The sequence below is a fragment of the Ochotona curzoniae genome, unplaced genomic scaffold, assembly GCF_017591425.1.
Source record: "Ochotona curzoniae isolate NIBS_2020 unplaced genomic scaffold, NIBS_Ocur_1.0 contig_1014, whole genome shotgun sequence".
Taxonomy (NCBI): domain Eukaryota; kingdom Metazoa; phylum Chordata; class Mammalia; order Lagomorpha; family Ochotonidae; genus Ochotona; species Ochotona curzoniae.
The window spans coordinates 45,111,018-45,128,020 of NW_024464920.1; the positions used below are offsets into that span (position 1 = coordinate 45,111,018).

At 54.7% G+C, this 17,003-nt stretch overlaps 1 protein-coding gene across 1 annotated transcript; it reads left to right on the forward strand.

Moving 5' to 3' along the window:
- The first annotated feature begins 8,581 nt into the window (after positions 1-8,581).
- Positions 8,582-14,984, forward strand: HMOX1 (heme oxygenase 1). The gene is made up of 5 exons (XM_040985234.1): positions 8,582-8,675; positions 9,646-9,766; positions 11,420-11,911; positions 12,922-13,021; positions 14,341-14,984. The coding sequence occupies exons 1-5, from the start codon at positions 8,653-8,655 to the stop codon at positions 14,475-14,477; spliced, it is 873 nt and encodes a 290-aa protein (XP_040841168.1). The 5' UTR covers positions 8,582-8,652; the 3' UTR covers positions 14,478-14,984.
- Positions 14,985-17,003: the final 2,019 nt, after the last annotated feature.

The window sequence follows — 17,003 nt, forward strand, 5'->3', positions numbered from 1 at the left end:
TGTCACAGAGCCAGTCCGAGTCCCAGCTGCTTGGCTTCTGATCCAGCTCCCTGCTAATGTGCTAAGGAAAGCAGCAGATGCGGCCCAGTGCAATAGCCTAGTGGATAAAGTCTTCACCTTGCATCCACCAGGATCCCATATGGGCACCAGTTCGTGTCCTGGAAGCCCCGCTTCCCATCCCTGCTTGTAGCCTGGGAAAGCAGTTGAGGACGGTCCAAAGCCTTGGGACCCTGCACCGGCGTGGGAGACCTGGAGAAAGTTCCTGGCTCCTGGCTTTGGATCAGCTCAGCTCCAGCCATTGCAGCCACTTGGGGAATGAATCAGCAGATGAAAGATCTCTGTCTCTCTCATTTTGTCAGTCTTTCAAATTAATTAACTAACTTTTAAAAACCTAAAAATTAAATATATATATATATATATATATATATTTGCTTGAAAGGTGGACTGACAGAGATAAACAGAGAGGAAAAGATCGTTTGGCTGGTTCACTCCCCAAATGGCTAGACCAGCTGGTGCTGCACCAGGCTGAAGCCAGGAGCCTGGAGCTCCATCCAGGTCTCCCACATGGGTAGCTGGCAGTCAGGCAGCAGGCCATCTGCCACTGCTTTCCCAGGCCATTAGCAGAGAGCTGAATAGGAAGTGGAGCAGCTGGGATCCGAACCCATATAGGATGCCAACACTTGCAGGCAGCAGCTTTACTTACTAGGCAACAATGCAGCTGATAAATTATTTCTAAAGATCTATTTTATTTTTTGAAAGGCAGCGTTACAGAGAGAGATTGGTAGAAACAGAAATTTTCCATCTGCTGGTTTACTATCCAAATGGTTGTAGAGCTAGGAGTTTCTTCTGGGTCTCCCGTGGGAGTGCAGAGGCCCAAGCACTTGGGCGCATTAGCAGGGAGCTGGGTCTGAAGCGGAGGAGCCTGGACTCAAAGCAGTGCCCAAATGGGATGCTGATCCACAGGCGGCAGCTTTACCTGCTAAACCACTGTGCCGACTGTAAGACTCAAGTTCATGTTCAGAACCAGAAATGCTTAGAGAATAAGGTTATGCTTAAAACAAGCTTTTCCGGGAGCGCTTCCGGGTGAGGGTCACTGGTCTGATACAGATGGCAGGCCAGGGAAGTTGCACCCGGCGAACCTGAGGTGGCAGGCACTTTTATTAGGGGGCTGTAAAGGTGGAGTTTGGGGCTATCGAGTGCCATAGGTTCCTTTCGACCTTGGAGAACCTGTATCTGTCACTGCTCGGCTGAGGAGGGGGCTGCATTCTGCAGATGCAACCTTATCAGCCACCTTTCTCAGCCTCCTCCTGGGGTGCCCCTCGCCCACCCCGGCTGGGCATTACACCAGCAGCCACCCCGCCACACACTACAGTTTTTATGGGTGTTGAGTGTAGATCTTCCTTCTCCCCCCTCCCCCATCATCCCCAGTCCCCTTGAGTGAGAACAAAGAGACAGAATGAATGTATCACTTTTCATGAGGACAGCTCGAAGCCGGAGCCCACAGGAATCCCATCTGAGTCACTGGCAGGGAGCTGGTGCCTGAGTTTCCAGCATAACGTCAGAATGGGAGGGGGCGGCCACCAGTCCCACCCTCCTGAAGTCCTGTGGTTCTGCACAAGGCGACACACATTTCTACCCATTGCAAATGAGAGGGTCCCCCCACCCCACCCCACCCCCGCCACTTTCTGCCCTTTGAGTGACTCAGTTGGACCCGCTTCCTGGGAGGGTGTATAAAGGACACCAGTTCCATCATTTGCTCGGGTCTTTCCCCCCTCCTGTCATTACGGCAGCAGATTTATTTTTTTTTTTCTCACTCTTAAATAAATCTTGCCTTGCACACTAAAATTCTTCCGTGTGATGCAAGAAAGGAGTTGCTGTCTCGTTTCGCGTTGAATTCTCCACGACACTGGCAAGACTTTTGATCCAAAAATGCTGCTTTGCTTCCAGAACTGGCTTCCTTGCTCCATCGCACGGAAATTCTCCTTTTCGCTTCAGCCCCTCACACACACACACACACACACACACACACACCACATAAATACACACACCAGACACACACACACACACACACACACACAGAGTCTTTTGTCTGTCTAGCAACCTTAATGCGAGAATAGGGCTGACATGGTGGCACGCAGGTTAAGCTGCGGTTAGCATTGCCTGCATCCCATACCAGAATGTTGTTATTCGCTCTGTGTCACTCTGCCTTTCAAACAAATAAACACAACCTGAGTCTTAAAAATAAATAAATACAAGATAGGGATGAGAACAGACCCACTAAATGTCACTGTGTGGAAGGGGGGTTCTTTGTCTCTAGTTTTAAGATGGGAAGTCTGAGGAGACAGCCAAGTGCTTGCTGTCTGACCCCTTAGCTGCTCAGCCCTGCCAACTGCCTTCCTGGCCAGCTGTGACAGCTCCCACACTGCCACAGTCACAGCTAAGGCCCTGGCATTCTCACTCCCAACAGCCTGTTCGTGTCAAGTGCTAGTTAGAGCTTAGCCCAAGACACAGGGGCAACTCCCCCCTCCCCCTCAAATGTTAAACCAAGGGCGCAAATCGCCCTCCCTACCCCTACCCCGTGCTCCTGGCTGCACGCGCCGACCCCATGCTGAGTAATTCTTTCCAAGGGCCGCCCTTCCTGCTGAGTCATGCATCCCAGCGGCTGTTTTCGCTGAGTCACGGTCCCAAGGTCTGTTTTCGCTGAGTCAAGGTTCCAGCTGCTTCTGGTTTAATTCCCTTGAGGCCAAGTCCTAGTGAAGGAGGGGGAAGGAGGGAGGGGGAGGGGGGAAGTTCCGGAGTTCAAGACGTTGGGGTGGGGGAGTGGGGAGCTGCCAGGCTGCCAGCATGTCCTCCGGCCTCCGCCCTTCCCCACTTCCGCTAAGCCTTGGTCTCTTCGGGCTTCCCTCTTCAAAAGTCTTTGTTGCAAAGACCTGGGACCGGCCGGTGCAGGGTGCTGGAACTTACAGGCAGAGGTCAGAACACAGCACTTCCAAATACGCGGCAATTTGCTGCCCTTGGGCCAACCCCTGCGGGGGGTGGGGGGGTGGGGGGTGCTGCACCTCTATCTCTCTTTGGATTTTCATGTGTTTAATTCTTAAGTGCAACAGAAAATCCTAGCTTCCCACCCGCATGGGTGGCAGGGACCCACCCACTGGAGCCATCATTGCTGCCTGCCAGGGCCTGCACTGGCAGAGTCCAAAACCAGAGCCAGGCATCAAGTCGGGCATCTGTGTTGGGCTTTGCAGCTAGCGTAGGATCCGCTGAGCTGGACGCACCTGCAGGCCACAAGCCCCCACCCCGTGTGCCGCTCTGTCCTACTCATCAGCCAAATGCTCCTTTCCTGGGTCCATCTGGGTTCATCAAGAAGATAAATTAAGCTCCACGTGAAATTTGATGCAGGTACTATAAATTCTCAGGCAATGTGGTCTCTGTGGAGACACCTGCCGTGCACCTCATAAATGCAAGTGTGCTCTCTCTTTCAAATAAACACGTCTTTAGAACCCAAACACAGACCTGGCGTGGTAGCCTAGCAGCTGAAGTCCTCGCCTTGCACACGCTGGGATCCCATATGGGCACTGGTTCTAATTCCGCCAGCTCCAATTCCCATCCAGCTCCCTGCTTGTGGCCTGGGAAAGCAGTTGAGGACGGCCCTGCACCCGTGTGGGAGACCTGGAGGAGTTTGGATCAGCTCAGCTCTGGCCATCTGCGGCCACTTGGGGAGTGAACCAGCAGATGGAAGGTCTTTCTCTCTGTCTCTCCTTTCTGTAAATCTGCCTTTCAATAGAAATAACTAAATCTTTTTAAAAATAAATAAAACCCAAACACACAAAATGAAAAAGAACAACAGCAACAAACATGATTAAGAGAAGGCTTTGTCAGATGTTAGTGAGCTCCACTTCAGTACAGAACCCTCCAGAAATTTCTAGATGAAAGAAAAGGCTCTGGCTGACTCACACAAAGGGAACGGCATATCTCTGAGCAAACACTACAGCTAATGCTGGCCGTGTGCCCCCTCCATGCCAGGTCCTGGTCCACACTGCCCATAGAGATTACACGAAGTCAATCTTTGCCATGTCCCCTGAGTCAACACGTCGCTGGTGTTACCTCTCCTCCGCTCACAGGAGGAAACACAGCTGAGGGGCTCGGGGAAGCACCGCTGACACATCACCAATCCCATGTTTGATTGCACTGCTTTTATTTATTTATCTATTTATTTAATTGGAAAGTCAAATTTACAGAGAGAAGGAGACACAGAAAGATCTTCCATCTGCTGATTCACTCCCCAAATGGCCACAACTTCCAGAGCTGAGCTGATCCAAAGCTCGGAGCCAGGAGCCTCCTCTGGGTCTCCTACATGATTGCAGGGGCCCAAGGCTTTGGGTAATCCTCACTGCTGTCCCAGGCCATAAGCAGGGAGTTGGATGGGAATCAGAGCAGCTGGGACACAAACCGGCACCCATATGGAATCCGGCGCGTGCAAGGGGAGGACTTCAGCCACCAGGCTACCATGCCAAGCCCAATTGCACCCCTTTTTATGACTGATTGTGCAGACCGAGCCAGGTGGAAGTAGCTGCTGGGTTTGTAATCAGGCTCCATACCTGAAAGACTGAGCCAGCAGTTTGCACTTTCAGAAAAGGAGCCTGCCGCTTTGGCTGGCAGCAGGGCCTTGAGCACTGGATATGTGCTGACGGAGGCTGGACCAAGTTTGACTCCTACCACTGCTGGAGGGGTCTTGCGATGTACCTGGTTAAACTACTGAGACACATAAATCCATGGTCAGAATGCGAGCTCAAGTCCCAGCTACTCTGTACTTCCAATCCAGCTTCCCCATGTGCCCAGCAGGCAGTGGGTGCTGGTCCAAGCACTTAGGTCCCTGCCCCCCACCCGGGGGACATCAACTTAGTTTCTCACTCCTTGCTATGGCCCGGACCAGCCGCAGTTGTTGTGGTCATTTAGGGAGTAAACTGTGGATGGAAGAGTTCTCTCTCTCTCTCTCCCTCCCTCCCTCTCTCTTAACTATATCTTTCAAAAAAAGAAATGGACAGATGTTGTACCAGGGCGTGTTCCCATCTGCTTTTTTTTTTTTTCTTCCTCCGTTCTTTCCTTTTTTTCTTAGACAGACAGAGATCTCCTATTGGCTAGTTCACTCTTCAAGTGCCTACACAGCTAGAGATGAGCGAGGATGAAGCCAAGGACTTAGTCTGGGTTTCCTAGGTGGGTGGCTGGGGCCCAAGTGCTTGAGCCAGCCCTGCTGCCCCCACCACCCCAGGATGTGCGTAGACAGGAAGTTGCTATCAGGTGAGGAGCTGGGACTTGAACACACCAGCTATAAAGGCGTCCCAAGCAGCGCGTTAACCACTGCACCAAACTCCTCTGCCCCCCTGTTCTGTCTGCGGCCTTCTGGGAGACAGCCCCCCGGGATCAGGGACCAGACTGAGTGGCTGGCCTTCCCTGTGGAATAGCTCACCTGTTGCACTGGGGAGGTGTGTTACAGAGACGCCAGGCCCCCAGGTGTGGTGCGGGTGGCAGGCATATGTCTCAGCCGTCCCCGGTGGGGTGTATGGCCACCGGAAGGGCTCAGCTTTCTGCAGTCCAGCCTGTGCTTTTTGTAGGGGGCATAGAAATGGTCTTCCCAGTTGGGCTCCTTCACCTGGCTGGGCAGGGCTGTGATCCGTTCAGATGGCAGGTCACGTCTGTGACTTTGTAGGGTGTGGGCGCAGCCAGGACGCCTCTGTGAACCTGCCTCCTGGTACGGTATGGTCCCTGCTTGAGGATATAATCAGAGGGGGTCTCTCCATCTCCCCCTACTCCTGTCCCCCATCAGGCTCCTAGCTTGAGCACCCCCTCTGGTGAAGTCCCCCTGGGGCGGGGGCAGGCAGCCTCAGCTGGGGTTTGTCTTTGTTTTCTGCTCTGGCAGCCCAGACCCCCCCTCCCTGCTGCCCAAACCACTTCTGCTTCCCCAGCGGCGCCAGCGGAATGCTGAGTAGTGATTTCCGCTTTCCGGGTCCTCCCCTCCCCGCGCAGCTGCGTTTCTGCTGTGTCATGGTTGGGAGGGGGGACTTGGAGACAAAGGGAAGCAGATTCTGCTGAGTCACGGTTGCTGCCTCAGGTCTGTGAAAAGGCAGCTTTTCTCAGCAGGCAGCAGGCAGCAGGAAGAGAAACCTCTAGAACAAGGTAGAGGCTTCTTCTTGTTTGTGTCTAAGTCTCTATACACTGTTTGCCAAGCCCTGTTCCAAACATTTCAAAAACAACACGTACTAAACAGAGCTGCTGGCTTCGTCCCCAAGCTCCCAGATCAGAAACTTGGGAAGTTATTCTTGAATGTTCTTTTCTCTGGCTATTCTTCTTGCTCTTGTTTTTCTGGAAGTCTCGGTGGTTCCTCTTTTCTTTTCTTTTTTATTTTTTTTAATTAGTTTTTTTAATTTAAAAGGCAGGTTACTCTCCCACATGCCCCCAACAGCTGGAGTCAGGAGCCTGGAGCTTCTTCCGGGTCTCCCATACGGTGCAGTGGCCCCAGCACTGGGACCATCTGCTGCTGCTCCTTTCCCAGGAGTATTAGCTGGGAGCTGGATTAGAAATGGGACAGGTGGGACTTGAACCTCAAACTGGCGCCTAATTGGGATGCTGGCACTGCAGATAGAGACTTAATCTACTCCTGTTTAAAACACACACAAGGAGCAGGTTCTAAGGCCCCGGGCCTCGCAGGGGGCCGTTCCCTTGCTGGGCCTCTTTCCCTACTTCCCAGCCTCTCTCCACGGGGATCCTGGGCACACAGCAGTGCCCTGTCAACATCCGCTCCTGTCCCTATTGCATTATTATTATTTTAATCTCCAGCATGGATACAGAGCTGGCTTCTCCTAGTTGCCCAAGCCTAGGTTCTAGATTTATTTGCTTTTTTTTTTTTTTTTTTACTGGAAAGTCAGGTTTACAGAGAGGAGGAGAAAGACAAGTACGGAAAGGAAAGGGGCAGCCAGAATGCCAAGTCAGCGTGGAGAGGCGTCCCAGGCTCAGCCCTGGAACTGAGGCAATGCTACGGGGTCCCTGCCTGACCTCCTCCACCCCAGTGGTCTCCAGATGTGGCATCTGTTCCTGCCAGGTCTAGGTTCCCAGGAAGCCAGCATGCATTGGGAGTCATGGTGGCCCAAGGCTCTGTCTGCAGTGGGGGCAAAGGCCAGACAAGTCTCCTGCATCTGATTCCACAGGTGCCAGCTCTGCAGGTGTCAGGGCTTTTGTCGCTTCTTCCTAGGACCCTTGGTGAGGGCTGGGCAGTGGTGGCTAGCAGCGTGGGGTCAGACTTCCAGGCGCTACAGTTTGGACACATGACTCAGCCATCACTAGCTATGCGGCATATCAAAGGACTTAGTCTCTCTGTGCCTCAGTGCTTACAGGGACAAAGCAGAGATGCGAATGAGGACTGTCCCTCGGTGGCAGGGCGGTGGTCTGTGTTATGGGGGCTGTGCACTTACAGTCTCTGTGTATGGCGAGTGTGCAATAAATGCTGGATAGGATTGCACTCCTATGCAGTCTCGTCCTGACCCCTGCCAGCCGCACAGTGGTTTTCAAAGGACCGTGTTGCATCCACTCATGCTTGCTCATGTTCAGTGTACACTGCCACCTGCTAGGCACTGTTCCAGGCTCCATACCAACAGAACGCAGCAGACAGCGGGTCCCCCTCTGCTTCGCCTCTCAGCACACAGACCCTTTCCAAGGCAGCTTTCAAAGTTCCTTCAGGCTGCGGCCGGTGTGACCCTACTTTCCCCCAAGCCCTCAACTCTTCAAAAATTCAGCATACAAAAAAAGGAGGCGGGGGAGAGATTTATTTTATTTGTTCAAAAAACAAAGCTACAGTGAACACAAGGGAGAGACGATCTTCCGTCATGCCTCAGACAGCCGCAGTGCCGGAAGCTGGGCCTAGCTAGAGGGAGTTTCATGCGTGTCTCCCATGTGGGTGCAGGAAGCCAGAACTTGGGCTGGCTTATGCTTCTGAGACTTGGAACAGGCTGAGGGCCTATAGGGGATGCTGGCATTTCAGGGAATGGCTTAACTGCTTATGCCATGATGCTGGCCCTGGTGCTGTGGTGTACCAGGTGAAGCTGCCCCCTGCAATGCCAGCATCCCATGTGAGCGGTGGTTCGCGACCTGGCCTGGGACACTCGGAGGGTGCACAAGGAACAGGTGTGATGAGGGAGCAGGCAGGATGCCGGGAGGGCTGGGAAGGCACGGGCCCCCACCTGCGGAGGGCCTGGGATTGGGCAGTCCCCCCTCTTCTCCGACCAGCTGCTTGCTCTTGGAAACTTCAAGATTCCTAGGATATGCCAAATCCCACCACTGGGCGGGACAGCGGGATGCACCGGGAGCCCATTTACCACCCAGATTTCCTGAAACTTTCTTTTTTTTTTTCCTCCAAATGTCCGCCGGCCGCCCTTTGTTTCCCTCGGGTCATATGATCTCTCCCCTGCTGGCCCCCGCGGTGTCGCAACCTCGGGCCGGGGAGGGGGCGTCCACTGCGCGCCCGCGCCACGTGACCCTCCTCCGCCCTGCCTATAAAGGCGCGGCGCAGCCGGGGTTGGCATCGCAGTCGGTCTCCGCTTCCAGGAGCGCACACGGTCCCTGCCAGCCCTGAGCGAGCCAGTGAGACGACCAGAGTCTGCGATGGAGCGCACGCAGCCCGACAGGCAAGTGAGGGCGCCTGGGACTCGGGTTGGGGCCTGCGCTGGGGCCCTGACGGACGCGCTTCCCGTCTCGCCAATCCTCCCCGGGGGCTCTCTGTGGGTTACAGCCCGGCGGCCAGGGCCCGGGGCTGGGCAGTCAAGGGGGCTGGATTCGTGTTCTGCCTGTGCCGGTGGGCAGACACCCCGCGGAGCCTGTGTGTGTGTGTGACCCAATGGGAGTGTCTCCGGTGAGATCCAACAATGTGAGGGTGCCAGCTTTATCATTCTTTTTATTTGACGTGTTGGGACCAACTTTTGAGGCGGAGGTGGAGGTGGGACCTGAGCAGGACATCACTGACTGTGGAGTCCCTGGTGAGGGACCCAGCGCATGCTCTCACGCTGGCCCAGGCAGCAGGTGTCGGAGGTGGGAATGGAACCTGCAGGCTGGATTGCCCTCTTCCCCTAAGAACTAACTGTGTGTAAGCAGTGGGAAGGGCGTACATACAGACAGGGGCTTTTCCTTCAAGGAAAATGCAAAATGCAGTGTGTGTCTTTTTTTTTTTTTTTAACCTAACCGCTCAGAAGGCAGAGCGTTCTCTTGAAGGGGTGGTGAGGTTAGCACCCGAGACTGCCTCAGAATGAATGAGGTGGATGCAGAATGAGAAGCCAGTGAGAGCAGTCACGGTGTCCCCTGTGAGAACCCCCACATGGCCACACTGTGCTCTGCTGTCACACACCACCGGAGGTGGGGAACAGAACTTCCACCCTCCTCCCTGGGGACTGTAGTGTGTGGTCTCTGCATGCCTGAGGTTTTAAGGGGGTGGCAGCTCCCAGCAGGTGGAGACATGGCCTCTGTCACGCTGGGAAGGTGGACTTGGGGCCACAGACGGAGCTTGGTAAAGCCGGAGGAGCCTGCCCACTCAGGCTGGGTACTGGGTGAAGCCCGGCCCACGCACTTTGGCTCACCCTCCCCATCCCTCTTGTGCCTCTGCAGCATGCCCCAGGATTTGTCAGAGGCCCTGAAGGAGGCCACCAAGGAGGTGCACACCCAGGCGGAGAACGCCGAGTTCATGAAGAACTTTCAGAAGGGCCAGGTGACTGAGGAGGGCTTTAAGGTATGTGTCCTGGGTGAGAGGTGAGGGAGTATGGGGCAGGTGCATGTGCGTGTGTGTGTGTGTGTGTATGTGTGTGTGGTGGATGTGGACAGGAGGGGAGAATGGGACCCACAGCCTGGAAGTGAGTGGAAAAGGATGAGGTTGGTCTACATTTTGAGCCATGTACTCCTGGCTCAACCCCTGTTTGCCCCTGAAGGCAGGAAGCAGTACGGATTCGGACCCTGGCAGGACCGTTTCTTAAACGTAGTCTAGGGGTGGCCTCGTCTAACCTCCCTGTATCCACCACATCTTTTCCTCATCTGTGCATGGAGATTACAACAGCAGGTTGGCCTTAAGCAGATGCCTGCCCCATGCTGGACCCTGATTCTGCTTTTTCCTGGCACTCTTGTGAAATTCATGCAAATAAGGGAATGCCCTTGGCGAGGCCAGGGAATGCCGGCCTTCCCAGCAGTGGCAGGAAGGGCTTGACTTGGGGTGAGCAGAGGGTGAGGGTGGGGAGCCAGGGCCCACATTCCTGGCCCCTTCGCGGTCTGGCCCTTCTTTGTGCCTTCTTTCCCCCCGCCACGTGTTTCAGCGAGGGCAGGTGTAATTGTTCATTTTCTCATTTGGAAGATGTGTTTGAAAGATTTCACTCCCCAGATGGCTGGACAGGTGGAGACCAGGGACTCCATCTAGATGTCCCACGTGGGTGGCAGGAATCCTGGTCCTCAGCCTACTAGCTACCTCTCTAGGCATATGAACAAGAAGCTGGCATCGCTGGGACTTGAGTCAGCAACTCCCATATGGGGCTGTGTGCCCCAAACTGCAGCTGTGCCACAAGCTTAGTGTTTTAGGGCTACTGGCGCCTCTGGGCCCTTCCTCCTCCTCCCCAACTCTCAAAAAAAGATGACATTCACCCAGCTACTGTAAAAATGGCCAGGGCAGTGAGGGTGGAGAGGTGACCACTGGAATGTCCCTCTCCTGCCATTGTAGACTTTGGATCTTGCCTTCAAGTCAAGAGTCCAAAGTGGGTACCAAGATCTGGGGGAGCACCCAGTGCCTGCTCATGGCTGAGGTGACTAAGTCCAGAGAGACTGCCCGCTACTGGGGTAAGGGGCTGAGAGCAGAGAGGGCAGGCAGCTAGCTCACCTCACATAGCCGAGGACATTTGTCTTGCTGGAAAGCTCAGAAATAACCCAGGGGACATCTTCACTTTGTCCTCCTTCACATTCTAACAAGAGAACCCCTGAGCGATGGGAGTGAGCTCCTGGGTGCTCAGATAGCAGGGCTAGCACACAGAGGTGCTGGGATTCTCCCATGGGCCTCCAGAAGGAGAGCTGCCCCTGTAGGTGGGCACTCGGAGGTCGCAGACCAGCAATGCCCAGCCAGTCTTTGAGCACCTTCGTTCAGGTACTCTACCTGCAGGCTGACCCCAGCTGGGGTTTCCTAGCAGCCACACAGCCTTCATTTCTCAGGTCCTCTGCAACTCTGTTTGCTTTCCCATAGGCTAATGATACAGCAACCGTTCTGAGGGTTGGACTGGGCTGGGTGTTCTGGAATAGAAAGTCTGCAGGCTGTGCATTGGGTGGGTGGGGGTGGGTGGGTGAGGATGGGGTGGGCAGAGAGGGGCTGCCCTGCCCGGCCGGTGGCCTGACCTGCCCTGCCCCTTTGTAGTTGGTGATGGCCTCGCTATACCACATCTATGTGGCCCTGGAGGAGGAGATTGAGCGCAACAAGGAGAACCCAGTCTACACTCCGCTCTACTTCCCGGAGGAGCTGCATCGCAAGGCCGCCCTGGAGCTGGACATGGCCTTCTGGTATGGGCCCCGCTGGCAGGAGACCATCCCATGCACACCTGCCACGCAGCGCTACGTGAGACGGCTACAGCAGGTGGGGCGCACCGAGCCGGAGCTGCTGGTGGCCCACGCCTACACCCGCTACCTGGGCGACCTGTCCGGGGGCCAAGTCCTCAAGAAGATTGCCCAGAAGGCTTTGGACCTGCCCGCCTCTGGTGAAGGCGTGGCCTTCTTCACCTTCCCCCACATCGCCAGCGCCACCAAGTTCAAGCAGCTCTACCGCTCCCGCATGAACTCCCTGGAGATGACCCCCGGGGTCAGGCAGAGGGTGGTGGAAGAGGCCAAGACCGCATTCCTGCTGAATATTCAGGTGAGGCTTGGCAGGGAACCCTGGGTCACGGCTGAAGGCAGGGATGTGAACCTTTAGTCTGAGCCGCAAACATGTGGCCTTGTGGGGTGTGTCAGCCTTTCTCTGTCCCCACAGATGAAGCCCCACTTCCTCCCAGGAAGCCCCTTTCTACATTTCAGTCTTGGTATCCAGGGTAATAAGAGGGCAGCCTGCTTCCTCCTACCCAGGAGTCCAGTTCTGCCACTTGCTGGTTGACCGATGGGCGAGCCCATAGCCTCCCTGGATCTCAATGTTCCCTTCTGTAGAATTGGGATAATAATAGTACCTTCACCTTATAATCACGGGGAAGGTGAGGTGAGTTTATTATACTAGTGCCTACAGTGGTTCCTGGCCAAGGGTGCGCCCTGCAGTGTCAGCTCCTGTGACGAGAGGGCACTAGAATCCCCAGGAGTGCCACCCTGTGACTACAGTCTGTGACTGCATGGAAGGTGTGTACACCTGAGTGTGGCAGCTGGCACTGCAAGAGGTACAGGTGCCAGAGGGATGGATGGCCTCTGCCTTTCCTAGGCTCAACCCAGCCCGACAGGTTCGTCTTTGCACATCCCACACCAGGACACACCATGGGGTGAGGGCTTCAGCTCGTGCCCTCTGGGACAGAGGGGAGTGGTCCTTCACCTGTTTTGGAACCCCTTCTTTCATTCTCCTCCGGATCCACTGTCCTCCGGGATTGTCCTGCACGGCAGTGTGACCAAAAACAGGGGGAGGCAGGCACTGAGTCACTGGGTGGAGCACTCACACTGTGTCATAGCACTGTGCATGGGGACGCAGACTCAGGCCCTGGGTGGACAGGCGCTACTGCTGGCAGAGCACGGGGTGAGAAGAGTATTAGGCACCACCCAGGGCCCGCGAGAGCTCTCTGGCTAGGTGAAATGTTTTCTTGCCATTTTGTGATTTCCAAAATATTTTAACCCTAAACTTCCGATCCTGCCCTCTAGCGTGCCACTGAGACAGCCCTGTTGTCTTTCTTTCAGCTCTTTGAGGAGTTGCAGGAGCTGCTGAAGCAGAGCGCCAAGGACCAGAGCCCCTCGCAGGCCCCAGGGCTCCGCCAGCGGGCCGGCAGCAGGCCACAAGGTGAGGGCTTCCAGGGAATGGTGGCTCCTGTGGGCTCCTGCTGGAGGAAACGGCCTTGGCACCTGTCCCCGTGAGCACTGTCCTCTGAGAAGCAGAGTGCAGGCCAGAGGAAGGGCCAGGTGCCGGTCTGCAGTGGGTGACTTCCAGTTTCTCCACCTTGGAAATCAGAGCAGGTTCTACTTGTTCTAGTTTTTAGTCCCAAGTCTGAAATCCCTTGGAGGTCATGGTACACCCCTTCTCCCATTACTTTGTTTCTTCCCACTCCTTGGGATTTAGGCTTTCTCCCCCTCTCCCCCCAAAGATTCTATTTATTTGAAAGGCAGTGTGACAGAGAGAGAAAAAGATCTTTTGTTTCCTAAATGGCTGCAACAGCTGGGCATGGCCCAGGCCAAAGCCACGAACCCAGAATTCCTTCTGGGTCTCCCATGTGGGTGACAAGCACTTGGCCCATCCTCTGCTGGTTTGCCCAGGTACATTAGCAGGTAGCTGGCTCAGAAGTGGAGCAGCTGGGACTTGAACCTGTGCTCTGAGCAGGATGTCAGCATCACAGGCAGCAGCTTAACCCATTGGGCCGCACATTGGACCCAGGCTCCTACACCATTTTTGTTTATTTTTTTGGCCCATATCTATTCTTTCTCATGAAGAGTATTGTAGTTTTCCAAAGGCTGCAGTTGCACACGTTGGCTCTTTTACGTGCTGCGCCGCTTTTAAGTATAGGAGGGTTCTGGGACATAGAAGTTGGAAAGTGTTGTGCAAATGCATCTGCAGGAACCTTTAGTCTGAGCCGCAAACATGTGACCTTGTGGGGTGTGTCAGCCTTTCTCTGTCCCCACAGATGAGGCCCCACTTCCTCCCAGGAAGCCCCTTTCTACATTTCAGTCTTGGTACCCAGGGTAATAAGAGGGCAGCCTGCTTCCTCCTACCCAGGAGTCCTCACCATGGGCCTCAGGGACTGGCAGACACCCTGTCTTCTCGGGCTGCGTGGCCGAATCTGAACCACAGGGGGCACACCCAGTTTGAGCTTTGACCTTAGAGGCCCCCCATTTAAGAAAAATAACGGTGGGTCTGAGATGAAGGTTCATAGCCCAGACTTACCCAGTGATGCGTAAGGGAGGCCCTCCTAGCAGTAGGCAGAGGTCTCAATGACATGCCATGTGGTGGCTTGGCTCAATCTGCATAAACAGACAGCTTGGGTAAATAGTGATCTCCCTGTCTCTGAAGACATTCAGGCTCTGGCCCAGGACACCTGCTGGTCTGACATCAAACACTGCCCCACCCCCATGCACCTGTGGCTGATCCTCCTCCTTTCTCTCTTCCAGACTCTGCCCTCAAAGAGCCTCCCAGCGGGAAGTCCCAGCTCCGCTGCAGCCTCTCCCAGGCTCCGCCCCTGCTGCGATGGGTCCTGACTCTCAGCTTTCTGGTGGCCACGGTTGCTGTAGGACTCTATGCCATGTGAATGCCAGCGTGCTGGCCCCGCGGGCCAGAACTCTTTACTTTTCTGAGAACAATTGGGAGGCTTCAGGGTCCCCAGCCCTCTCTCTGCAAAGGAGGATGGCTTTGTCCCCTCCCGACAGCACATGGGATGGGGGCCCTCCTACCAGCTCGCAAACCAAGTTCCTGCAGCAGAGCCCAGAAGAGGGCAGGTAGCTCTGGCAGCTGCCCTCCCATTTCCAGTGCCTGGACTTGACATCCTCAGCTGTGTGACCGTGACCGTCTTCCCCACAGGCCACGGCCACTTTCGTATCACCATGAAGATGCTGTGCCTGGTGTTCTTGTCTCGTTTTTCTTGGAGCCTTTTTTGTTGTTGTTGTTGTTCCTGGCTCACCCCGAGCTGTGGTATTTTGTTGTGTGCGTGTGTATTTTTATATCAGGGTTGGGACAATCATTTGGGGGGAGGGGGAGGGGGGTGATTCACAGGTCTCTAACTTTTGTATAAATAATAAACCGCTTTGGCTGATGGTAATGTGTGGGTGTTTTTCAGGGTTGTTGCCCTTTGGGGACTGGCCTTTTCCTTGCTGGTTTCACACTGCCTCGGGGTGGAGGTGTTGCTTTGGGGTTGAAAGACATTTGACTCAGGGATGTCTTAAAGAGTGGGAGGTGAACTTCAGGCAGTGGGTGGGTGGCAAACTGTGTCCACCCCTGCTGGGTGCAAGCCTCCCTTCACTGAGCAGGGGCCTCCCCTGCGGAGCTGAAATGGGGGTGACACATGTGGATTCTGAATGAGGATTCGGGGCCTGCAGGGAGACCCCAAGTTCAGATCCCCACCACCCTGCTGCTCACTTTGAAGTTACTCCATCAAGCCTCTCCCGGGTTATCATCTATACCATGGGTGACTGCCCTGCCTGGAAAAGCCAATGAGAGTCACACCAAATGCTGCTTCCCCCTGCCCACGGTGGGGGCAACATTTTGTGTTTTTGAGGTCGTGGTGGTCACCCCGCCTGTCATCTGTGTCACTGCTCACAGCTAACAAAACAGGATATGCATTCCCACAGGGCAAGGAAAGGTTCAGCCTGGTCGTCCAACTCCCAGCCCAAGCCCCATATGGACTGGACTACCCCATGCAACCATGTCAACCTTTCCCTGAGGGTTTATAGGGCAGGGAGCTGGGCATGTCCTGAGGAGTGGGGGCCTTGGTGGTTCTGTCCCCAGTTCTGGCTGTCACCCAGTCAGCCACTTTGGAACAATCTTTTCAAACCTCAGTTTATTCAATGGCAAAATGGAAACAGCTGGTGATAGGACCTGGTGATATCCCCACAGGATACTAGGCTCACCCGAAGCTGTTTCACCCCGGAACCCGGAACCCGGGGCTCCACACTGAGGGGTTCTGATCCTGGAGGCCCCAAGGCCGTGCCCGCTGGGCTCGCTGCCGGTGGAGAGCACCTTGGGCGAGTCCAGTGTACAAGTAGCCTTCGGAGCCTCTCTTGAGAAGCATTCAAATGGCAGCCCTAGCTCTCTGACCATGGCCTGGTTTCCTCCCCGTTGAAGGGACAGAGGGTCCTTGTGACCAAGAAATGGAGGCAGTAAGGGAAGAGGAAAACAGCCTGAATCCTACCCAGAGCACCGAGTAACTGATATTCACCAACAACAAAGCCAGATGCTAAGGTGCTAAGTACACGCTTTCCAAAAAATGCTTGTTTTATTTATCTGAACAGAGAAAAGGGAGACAGGCATCTTCCATAAGCTTGTTCACTCCCCAAAGGCCTCCACTGGTTGAGGTTGGGCCAGGCTGACACCTGGAAGCAGGCCTCCCAGCAGGGTCTCCTAGGTGGGTGGGTGGGTGGCAGGGTTTGAGCACTTGGGCCATCCTTAGTTGCTTTCCCAGGCCCATGAGTGGGAACCTGGATCAGAACCAGATCATCCAGGACTGAAGCCAGTGCTCTGATAGCATGGGCTATTTTTAATCAGTGATAATTAGTGCTTGGTGCAATGGCTTGTTGCAAGCACCGGGATCCTACATGGATGCCAGTTTGTATCCTGGCTGCTCCACTTCCCTCCCAGCTTCCTGCTTGTGGCCTGGGAAAGCAGTTGAGGACGGCCCAAAACCTTGGGACCCTGCACCCGCATGGGAGACCCAGAAGAAGTTCCTGGCTCTGGCCATTGCAGCTACTTGGGGAGTGAGCCAGCGGACAGAAGATCTTTGTCTCTCTTTCTCTCTATAACTCTATCTTTCCAATGAAAATAAATACATCTTTTAAAAAACAAGCGATAATTAAATAGAGAACAGAGTCGCACGGCATGAACTTGGCTTCAATTTGTACAAAGCAAAATGAGGGCCCGGCATGGTTGCCTGATGGCTAGAGATCTTACCTTGCACATGATGGTTCTAATCCTGACAGCTCTGCTTCCCATCCAGCTCCCTGCTTGTCGCCTGGAAAAGCAGTCGAGGACGAGCCAAAGCCTTGGGACCCTGCACCTGCACGGAAGACCTGGAGGAGGACTCTGGGCTCCTGGCTTCAGATTGGCACAGCTCTGACTGTTGCGG